The 11495-nt window shown below is 46.2% G+C and overlaps 2 protein-coding genes across 2 annotated transcripts in view; one reads left to right on the forward strand and one right to left on the reverse strand.

Annotated features, from left to right (window-relative positions):
- The window catches only part of LOC135530025 (MYCBP-associated protein-like), a 70979-nt gene extending 67747 nt beyond the window's left edge, over nucleotides 1-3232 (reverse strand). The window contains exons 1-2 of the mRNA XM_064958411.1: nucleotides 2179-3232; nucleotides 674-836 (exon numbers count right to left, since the gene is read on the reverse strand). Of these exons, the coding sequence (XP_064814483.1) occupies nucleotides 674-836; nucleotides 2179-2361 (346 nt within the window). The 5' untranslated portion in view covers nucleotides 2362-3232. The remainder of the gene's footprint in view (nucleotides 1-673; nucleotides 837-2178) is intronic.
- A 1830-nt stretch (nucleotides 3233-5062) lies between these two features.
- Nucleotides 5063-6758, forward strand: LOC135530024 (GTP-binding protein Rhes-like). The gene is made up of 2 exons (XM_064958410.1): nucleotides 5063-5698; nucleotides 6079-6758. The coding sequence occupies exons 1-2, from the start codon at nucleotides 5104-5106 to the stop codon at nucleotides 6615-6617; spliced, it is 1134 nt and encodes a 377-aa protein (XP_064814482.1). The 5' UTR covers nucleotides 5063-5103; the 3' UTR covers nucleotides 6618-6758.
- Nucleotides 6759-11495: the final 4737 nt, after the last annotated feature.

The following is an 11495-nucleotide window of genomic DNA, read 5'->3' on the forward strand; positions in this document are numbered from 1 at the left end:
TAAGTGTCACTACTTTGCCCCTTGATAACCAGCGCACCTCTGTATGTTGTAAAAGCGTTACATGGTCGCTGCCCATACTATTGCATAATGCAGAAAATACACAAGAGTTCAGGGGCTTTATTTTAACAAAGTTAACCATTTTCACTGTCGTGTCCAAAACGTCTTTCAAGCTGTCAGGCATTCCCTTGGCAGCAAGATCCTCTTGGTGGATGCTGCAGTGTACCCAAGTAGCATCGGGAGCAACTGATGACACCTGCGTTACCACTCCACTATGTCTTCTTGTCATAGCTCTTGCACCATCAGTACAGATACCAACATGAGCAGCAGCTACGTGTCCTGTTTGTCTCCACCACTGGTCACAGACACCTGGTCCTGAACGGCTATAGTTGCAGGCTTTTGCACCAGCCCAGCTCTAAAACACACCTGATTGAACTAATCACGGGCTTGAGAATCCCACACACCTGATTGAACTAATCACGGGCTTGAGAATCCCACACACCTGATTGAACTAATCACGGGCTTGAGAATCCCACACACCTGATTGAACTAATCACGGGCTTGAGAATCCCACACTCTCTAGGACCAGGAATTCTACGTCACAGTGACCACAACCGTGATACACCCCACCTGTACTTCACACCTCTGGCCAGAAGGGGCAGTGTAGTCAGCTCACCTGTGTAGTCCAGTGGCTGTGTGCTGGTGTCCTGGGCCAGGGGGCGGGCCACCGCTACCCTCAACCCCTTTCTGATGTCATCAGGTGGGCGGGTCTTACGCACCAGCACGCGGGTCACAGCTGCAGGTTTCTGGGGTTCTTTAGGGGGCTGGGGCACCCGCAACTATGGACGTACACACAAACACACACACACACACACACACACACACACACACACACACACAAAAGGATGGCAGGTAGCCTGGCAGTTAGAGGGTTGGGACTGTCACTATAAAGTTGCTACTTCGAAACCTCGAGCCGGAAAGGTGGATAAATCTGCCCAGCTAATCTCCACCAGGAACTGCTCCCCCGGCACCTCTCTGATTCAGAGGGTTAAATGAGGAAAACACATTTTGGTTGAATGCATTCAGTTGTGCCACTGACTACGTATCCCGTTACTATTAGGTATGCATACACACACCTTACACACACACACACCTTACATACACACACACCTTACATACACACACACCTTACATACACACACACCTTACGTACACACACACCTTGCATACACACACCTTACATACACACACACCTTACGTACACACACCCACCTTACGTACACACACACCTTACGTACACACACACCCACACACACCTTACATACACACACACCCACACACACCTTACGTACACACACCCACACACACCTTACGTACACACACACCCACACACACACCTTACATACACACACACCCACACACACCTTACGTACACACACACCCACACACACACCTTACGTACACACACACCCACCCACACACACCTTACATACACACACACCCACACACACCTTACATACACACACACCTTACGTACACACACACACCCACACACACCTTACGTACACACACACCCACACACACCTTACATACACACACACCCACACACACCTTACATACACACACACCCACACACACCTTACGTACACACACACACACACCCACACACACCTTACGTACACACACACCCACACACACCCAAACAGCCCAAACAACTACCTCTTTCCCTACTGTATTTATTTTATTTATTTTGCTCCTTTGCACCCCATTATTTTTATTTCTACTTTGCACATTCTTCCACTGCAAATCTACCATTCCAGTGTTTTACTTGCTATATTGTATTTACTTTGCCACCATGGCCTTTTTTTGCCTTTACCTCCCTTATCTCACCTCATTTTCTCACATTGTATATAGACTTGTTTATACTGTATTATTGACTGTATGTTTGTTTTACTCCATGTGTAACTCTGTGTCGTTGTATGTGTCGAACTGCTTTGCTTTATCTTGGCCAGGTCGCAATTGTAAATGAGAACTTGTTCTCAACTAGCCTACCTGGTTAAATAAAGGTTAAATAAAAAATAAAAAAAACACCCACACACACAAACATACACACACACATTATGTACACACACATACACACATGCGCACACACAAAAATTATGTACACATGCACACACACACCTTCTCCAGGTCCTCAGGTCTGATGGCCAGGGCCTGGATGTCCTCTCCTTTAAGAGTGGGGCTCTGAGGCTGCTCTTCACTCAGACAGGAGGAGAAATCCTCTGACACTTTCAGACGTTTCTTCTCTGGAGACGAGAGGACAGGAAGAGGACAGGAGAGAACCAACTGTTTCATTCCAAGCATATGGGGCCAACATGGCACCTGTTCAAATTCTGAATAATAAACCAAGCTTCCCCATTTCTGAGTGTATTTCTTTTGGCTTGCACTTACATGGGGAAAACCAAGTTTCCTGGGATGACACACACAGCCAACTACTGAACCAACAGCATCAAGCTTAACAATCACCTACTCATAGACCAGGCTACATCTGAACTACTGAACCAACAGCATCTGACTTTACAAACACTAACCCATAGACCAGGCTACATCTGAACTACTGAACCAACAGCATCTGACTTTACAAACACTAACCCATAGACCAGGCTACATCTGAAATGTAGACCGTGATTTGCTGCTAGCAAAGCTATTGTTACATCACTCACTGACCTCCTTGACCTTGAGAGAAAGAGTGGAGCAGAATATTCATACACACACACACACAGTTATGCAATTCTATTCATCTTCAGCTAATCTTTTGAGTCTGTCCCTGGTTACCATGACCACCACACAACCCACCGCTCATCTTTTGAGTTTGTCCCTGGTTACCATGACCAGCACACAACCCACCGCTCATATTTTGAGTCTGTCCCTGGTTACCATGACCACCACACAACCCACCGCTCATCTTTTGAGTCGGTCGTTGGTTACCATGACCACCACACAACTTTTGCTTCTCTACCTTTTGCTTTTCTATCTTTTTCTACCCCCCCCCTCTCCCTGCCACCTGTTCTGAGGCTCAGTACATTCTGTGTGGTTGTCAGGGGAGGGTAGCACCTTGCGGAGAGTGAGGGTAGGCCACCTGTTGAGGCTCAGTACATTCTGTGTGGTTGTCAGGGGAGGGTAGCACCTTGCGGAGAGTGAGGGTAGGCCACCTGTTCTGAGGCTCAGTACATTCTGTGTGGTTGCCAGGGGAGGGTAGCACCTTGCAGAGAGTGAGGGTAGGCCACCTGTTGAGGCTCAGTACATTCTGTGTGGTTGCCAGGGGAGGGTAGCACCTTGCGGAGAGTGAGGGAAGGCCACAGAAGGGATAAAAGAAAAAACTGCAGGAGTCTCATCCTTCATAGTGGGTGTCCTTGGCACACAATGGAAGGCAACGGGGACACTGAGGCTCCACATGCACTCGCTTTTGTGGCTGCATCCTCATTATGTACACACACACACCAGCGTTCACACAAAAATAAACACACACACACAGATAAACACACACACACACATAACGACAGAGCCCCACGTAAACAAATACACACCTATGCCTCGAGAATGTCTCTTTTTTTTCACTGTGTCCTTGGTGGTCTTGTTCCTATCTCTCTTCTTTCTCCCTCTCTTTTATTTTAATTATATTTCACACCTATTTTACCAGGTAAGTTGACTGAGAACAAATTCTCGATACATGACTATCGACCGGGCCTGCTACATTCTTCCCCCCATACACACACGTATGGACTAACGTTAACAAACAGAGAGAGGAAGAGCGGGAGGGGTCAGGAGGATAATGTTAAGTGTGTGTGTGTTTAGTTAGCTAGCTAATAGTATAACAGCTATGTTAGCTAGCTATATTCTTACATACCTGGCGGGGTCCGAGGTCTCGCCTCCTTTTTGGGAGTTTTGCCAGTGGATTTGCCTAAACTTGCCATGTCAATGCTTAGGCTAGCTAAGGTAACGTTAGTTAGTTGTAGCCTAGCTAGTTAGTCAACTAGGCAGCTGAGCAAGTTGTTTTAGCTAAAGTAAATTGGTGTCACGCAGGGAGACAAGAAAGTTACAATTGTCCCTAAACAGTGAGATTTATACAATGTATACAAAAGCAACTTCTTCGTTGAGTAAATTTTTGATAGCTAGCATCTAGCCTTGTCATTCGTGTCTTTCTCCCCGCTGGCTCACGGTACCCATGGCAACGGACGCTTGGCTGCTGTTAAAGGGATGCTCACTTTCTGTCGGACAACAATTAAATCCAACAGCGCCGAATGAGAATTTCCGATGCTCTCATGTTTTGTTCCTCAATACATTAGGTCTTTATTTGTTGGACTATTTAATCCCAAAATGTAACGAAAAGGAAAGAAAATGTAATTGATCTCGCCAATAGTGAATAGGCTTGTAAGGCTTATTTCAGCTCATACAAAAAGGCTAAAGGCCAGATGTGTCACAGTGTGCCAGCAGTTGGTAAACACATACATATGGCTTCTTTGTATGTTGATATTTAATTAAAGAACACCAGATCATCACAATCTCCCATAGCCTCAATTTATCCAACCACCACAGCGTTCGCAAAACCCTCAGAGTGCCTGTCTTGGCGGTGCACATTGCAGTAGAACTGGCCGCTTCCATTGTTCCATAATCGCCGAACACTCGGTGTCCTCCAGGAGAACATAACAATCTCTCCGCTTCTGTCAATCAGCAGTTCTGGCAACTAGCTGTTGAGAGAGACGAGCAGATGACCCATGCCGTGTGACGCGGACGAGCCAGGCGCGTGCATGGGTATAAAAACAACACCAAAATGCATCTGTTTCTGTACCACCCAGACTAGATGTGCGCAAACACACAGGTGTCACGAGGACCACATGTAGTGTCCAAACCTCACAGGTTGGAATATTACAGGATCCACCCAGGCATCCACACTGCCCTACAGGTTGGAATATTACAGGATCCACCCAGGCATCCACACTGCCCTACATGCTATTACAGGCTACATTTCACATACCGCTTAAGTGAGACAACATTATGGAGGTAAAAGGTAACCCATCCACTTGCTCACCGACCACCACAACCAACATGCCCGTCGCCCATCAGCGGGCTGAACCTTCTCAGTTCCCCGGGACCAGAGCCCTGAGCCCCGGCTCCTCCAAGGTCCTGCTGGCATACAAAAACGTAACCCAGCACCTGAACTCACCGGGGCTCAAAGCCAGCATGGGTTTCCTTAAAATGGTCACGTCTCAGTGGAAGCACCAGGAAAAGAAGGGGAGGGTGGTGCGGTCCCAAAGCACAGCTAGCTGGCTTCCACCTCACTCCGATGGCCACTCTTGCAAGAGGTCGCCACTGGACCAGCTATCTGCTCTGGTTCTCCAGGGGCAGATTCGGTTCGGCGAGGACGACCCAAGGCTCGCCCAGGACTCTCCGCAGGACCCGCTGAGCTCCACCAAGCCGCAGAACTGCAGGCGCATCGTGGTTCTGGGTGCGCCCCGGGTGGGCAAGACTTCAATCTTGCGACGGTACCTCTGGGACGGCTTCGTGGAGGAGTACCAGCCCACCTCCGAGGATTTCCTCCGGAAAATGTTCCACATCCGCGGGGAGACGTATCAGATCGACGTACTTGACGCCTCCGGAGAGAGGAGCTTCCCGGCGAAACGCAGGCTCTCCATACTAACCGGTGCGTAACGGGGATGTAGGCAATAACGGGAGTCCTTATCATGGTCTCTATGTTGGAGCGTGCTGGAGGTGCCTCAACAGTTGTTATCGCAGTGTTAAAGATGTAAATGCTTACAAATGAATAAGTCTCTCTCTCCGCGTAGATGTGGTGTGCGTAAAAGTGGACATGCTTGCTTTATAAACGATGAGAGAGAATATAAATGTGTATATGGACGTATAAGTTATGGATAGAATAGAATATAGAATATAATAAAACATAATATAATATAATATTTATCCCAGAATGAACTTCAGTTCAAATTGCTAATGAGAATATGACAATGTAGGCTATAATGAAAATATAGGCTATAATATTTCGGTCTCCTCATGTGTTTTGTATAGGTGACATATTCCTTCTGGTCTTCACCCTGGACGACCGGAGCTCGTTCGAGGAGGTGTGTGCCCTGCGCACTGAGATCCTCGCGGCCAAAACCAAGCTCCTCAAGCCCACCAGGCCGGGCCAGAGCGCACGGGTCCCCACGGTAGTCTGCGCTAACAAGGTGGACTTGTCCCCAGCGGAGAGAGTACTTTCCCGGGCAGAGGTGCTCCGAGCCCTCGGTGAGGACTGCGCCTACTTCGAGACCTCCGCCAAAGACCGCACTAATCTGGAGGAGGTATTCGAGGCTCTGGCTAAACGGGGCGGGTTGCCAACGGAAACTAGTCCGTCGCAGCACCGCAAAGTTTCGATTCGGTCGTACCAGGCGCTGAAAGAGTGCAGAGCGGCCGGGAGAGGGAGCCAGGCCACGGGTTGTAAGGCTCCGTGTGGGGCGCTGTATCCGCTCGCTCGACGGCCGAGTTTCAGCACAGATCTCCGTCAAGTCCTCGGCCCCGACTCCACACGGAAGCCGGGCAAGCCGCTGGAGAAGTGTCAGATTCAGTGAAGGAGCCAAAGACAGACTGGACTGGTTTATAAGGGTGTGTGGAGCGAGGAAAAACAATCATGTTTGATTTCCACAAATGCATTCTGCTAAATGTAGATATGACTGTGAATAGTATTTGCACCAGGGACTTGAACACTACTAATAGCCTACCAAATGTGCAGAAGTTGTGCAATTGGTCTCAATTGGTCTTGTGAAATATATATTTTTGAAATGAATAAAAAAACATTTTTGACCATGTATTATAGTGTGCGTCTCCGTTAGGGGCGGAAGAGGAGAGAGTGGGAGTAAGAGGACATTGAGTCAGGGACTTGACTTCATTGACTTTATTGCATAACACATTTCATGAGTCCTACAGACAGAAATAGAGAGCAAGAGAAAGAGAGAGAGAGTGTGTGTGTGTGTGTGTGTGTGTGTGTGTGTGTGTGTGTGTGTGTGTGTGTGTGTGTGTGTGTGTGTGTGTGTGTGTGTGTGTGTGTGTGTGTGTGTGTGTGTGTGTGAGTGAGTGTGTGTGTGAGTGTGCGTGTGTGTGTGTGCTTGTGTGTGTGTGCGTCAGACAGAAAGGCAGAGAGAGCAGAGTCGTGATCAACCAGAGGGTTGTACTGTACTACCTAGCCTACACAACTCACTGTCTGCAGTGGGTTGTACTGTACTACCTAGCCTACACAAATCACTGTCTGCAGTGGGTTGTACTGTACTACCTAGCCTACACAAATCACTGTCTGCAGTGGGTTGTACTGTACTACCTAGCCTACACAACTCACTGTCTGCAGTGGGTTGTACTGTACTACCTAGCCTACACAACTCACTGTCTGCAGTGGGTTGTACTGTACTACCTAGCCTACACAACTCACTGTCTGCAGTGGGTTGTACTGTACTACCTAGCCTACACAAATCACTGTCTGCAGTGGGTTGTACTGTACTACCTAGCCTACACAACTCACTGTCTGCAGTGGGTTGTACTGTACTACCTAGCCTACACAACTCACTGTCTGCAGAGGGTTGTACTGTACTACCTAACCTACACAAATCACTGTCTGCAGTGGGTTGTACTGTACTACCTAGCCTACACAACTCACTGTCTGCAGTGGGTTGTACTGTACTACCTAGCCTACACAACTCACTGTCTGCAGTGGGTTGTACTGTACTACCTAGCCTACACAACTCACTGTCTGCAGTGGGTTGTACTGTACTACCTAGCCTACACAACTCACTGTCTGCAGTGGGTTGTACTGTACTACCTAGCCTACACAACTCACTGTCTGCAGTGGGTTGTACTGTACTACCTAGCCTACACAACTCACTGTCTGCAGTGGGTTGTACTGTACTACCTAGCCTACACAACACACTGTCTGCAGTGGGTTGTACTGTACTACCTAGCCTACACAACTCACTGTCTGCAGTGGGTTGTACTGTACTACCTAGCCTACACAACTCACTGTCTGCAGTGGGTTGTACTGTACTACCTAGCCTACACAACTCACTGTCTGCAGTGGGTTGTACTGTACTACCTAGCCTACACAAATCACTGTCTGCAGTAGACTGGGCCGTTTCTGGTTTCTAAATCCTCTTTACATTCCGTCTATGAGTCAGATTTTTCACACACATACATCTGTAACTCCATACTATAGAGCCCTGTTCTATATATTCAGCATGATGATGATGATGATGTAATGATGATGAAGATGATGATAATGAGGATGAGGATGATGATGATGGTGCTGATGATGATGATTGTGGGGGATGATGAATATGATGATGACAAAGGTGACGATTAAGTTGTTGTTGATGATGATGAATAGGCGTAATGACACTGACAAAAGCGTCGTAGGATATTTTTTCAACCGCAATCAGTGCACCATTTTCCCATGAATGAGGGTGTGTGTGTGTCCTTTGTGAGAGTGTGTGTCTACTTGCAGGGCCGGTGACAGCCTTTCAACACAACAGAGGCTGCTGGGAGTTTCTGAGTTTCCATAAAACAACAGCTACTTGTTTTTCTGCTATTAGATTTCCACTCGTATAATCTCATAGCCTGGATATTTCCCTTTACCTGTGTGTGTGTGTGTGTGTGTGTGTGTGTGTGTGTGTGTGTGTGTGTGTGTGTGTGTGTGTGTGTGTGTGTGTGTGTGTGTGAGAGAATAGGTGTGTGTGTGTGTGTGTCCAAACTAGGTGTTATTATGGCTATTGTGTAGTGTAAATGGGATTCTTTATCCCCTAGTAAAAACATCATAACCTCTTTTCTCATAACCTGTATGATTCCTCTGGCTGTTCAACATGCTTAAAGGGGCAACCTGTGATTTGAAAAACGGATGGGTCTGGAGCAGTGTTACCACTTTACAAAGCTATGGATGCCAGGATTTACCATCCATGAGATAGTTATAACCGTAGAATTAGGAATTATAATTAATGAGGAACTAGAACCGGGAAGGGATATTTTTCCCATTTTGTCATGTGTCTGACGGTAAAACTCTGCCTACCCGGAACGCCCAGAGAGCAAATCAAGTGCACCCATAGGTCTACCGCTGGCCAATCAGATATCTCATTTATTTTATTTATTTATTTTTTACCTTTACTAGGCAAGTCAGTTAAGAAGAAATTCTAATTTTTAATGACAGCCTAGGAACAGTGGGTTAACTGCCTGTTCAGGGGCAGAACAACAGATTTGTACCTTGTCAGCTTGGGGGTTTGAACTTGCAACCTTTTGGTTACTAGTCCAATGCTCTAACCACTAGGCTACCCTGCTGCCCCTGTCTGAACAGCTTTCTCGAGCCGTGGACTGTAAAATAAAATAAGCCTTGAATGAACAGCAAAGCGGGTTCCGTGAAATAGCAAAACCTTTAAAACCATCACTAGAGAGAGACCCAAGGAATACAGCAAATAGTTGCTGTTTCTACGAGTAAATTAATGTTTAAGTTGTTATTCAGCACTGTCACTTTGTTCCACACTTTTCTAAGAGATAAAATATGCCTCTTCTCCGGTCCGTTCACTCAACCAGCACTGCAGCTGCAATGAATGACAATAGCAAAGTACTCTGAAAATCTTGCGTTATTTATTAGTGGCTTGAGTCTTTTTTAATATCAAGGAATATTTAACATTCTCCGGTCATAGGAGTAACAACATGAATTGGCGCATGAAATAATGCAGTGTGACTTGAATTATAACATCAGAACACAGGTATAAATACACAGGGGATAATGGGGAAGATGGGCGACACCTGGAGGGGGGTGGAGACAAGCACAAAGACAGGTGAAACAGATCAGGGTGTGACCTGAGTAAGTTTACCAACAAGAAGGACCGCTGCTCCACCTTCCTGTTCAAGTGAACACAGCACAACAACAGTTAGTCCAAAAATATGTATTGTATACTGGTGCATAAATGATGTAATATGCCAGGGAGATATGTATACTGTAGCTAAGAAAGTAATACTAAGTGTATGTTGTGTAGTAAGCTGTTAGTAGCTCATGTGTCTCATCCTAATAATTTGGTCCCTTTCCCCCTCAGAACTTAGCCTACTGTTCTGACTTGGTGGTGCACATGTAGCCTATAGCCTGTTTTAGAGAAATGTCATCATTGAAAATTGTAAAAGCTTTCATTGTCTGCGTATACGCCCCCGGTATTTATCCTATGGTTCTGACTTGGTGTACAGGGAGAATACTGTAAGAGCAGCCCATGTGCTGAATCATGTCGCTGTACATTTCAATAGTACTGAACAAATAGTTAAATTGAATATGTCCGTCCTAGCTCGCTCATTAATGTCTTGTTATGACTGGCCTCTTATCTGCTCATCGTTCCCTGATGCCATAGGTTGTACATCTCAATTGTTGTATTGCTTATATAGGTCTATCTCATTAGTATCTTATTCATCCTTTTAGGAAAGGTTAGAATGATTTCACTGTTTTGCTTACTTTGCGTATTATAATTAGCTCATGTTCTTTTCTCCACGAGGAGGGGATACTATATACTGTTGTTGGGTCTGGAACCATGAGGAGGGGATAATATATACTGTTGTTGGGTCTGGAACCATGAGGAGGGGATACTATATAATGTTGTTGGGTCTGGAACCATGAGGAGGGGATACTATATAATGTTGTTGGGTCTGGAACCATAAGGAGGAGATACTATATAATGTTGTTGGGTCTGGTACCATGAGGAGGGGATACTATATAATATTGTTGGTTCTGGAACCATGAGGAGGGGATACTATATAATGTTGTTGGGTCTGGAACCATGAGGAGGGGATACTATATGATGTTGTTGGGTCTGGAACCATGAGGAGGGGATACTATATACTGTTGTTGGGTCTGGAACCATAAGGAGGGGATACTATATAATGATGTTGGGTCTGGAACCATGAGGAGAGGATACTATATAATGTTGTTGGGTCTGGATATAATGTTGTTGGGTCTGGAACCATGAGGAGGGGATACTATATAATGTTGTTGGGTCTGGAACCATAAGGAGGGGATACTATATGATGTTGTTGGGTCTGGAACCATAAGGAGGGGATACTATATAATGATGTTGGGTCTGGTACCATGAGGAGGGGATACTATATAATATTGTTGGTTCTGGAACCATGAGGAGGGGATACTATATAATGTTGTTGGGTCTGGAACCATGAGGAGGGGATACTATATAATGTTGTTGGGTCTGGAACCATGAGGAGGGGATACTATATAATGTTGTTGGGTCTGGAACCATGAGGAGGGGATACTATATAATGTTGTTGGGTCTGGAACCATGAGGAGGGGATACTATATAATGATGTTGGGTCTGGAACCATAAGGAGGGGATACTATATGATGTTGGGTCTGGAACCATAAGGAGGGGATACTATATAATGATGTTGGGTCTGGAACCATAAGGAGGGGATACTATATG

This window comes from Oncorhynchus masou, unplaced genomic scaffold, assembly GCF_036934945.1.
Source record: "Oncorhynchus masou masou isolate Uvic2021 unplaced genomic scaffold, UVic_Omas_1.1 unplaced_scaffold_1237, whole genome shotgun sequence".
Taxonomy (NCBI): Eukaryota; Metazoa; Chordata; class Actinopteri; order Salmoniformes; family Salmonidae; genus Oncorhynchus; species Oncorhynchus masou.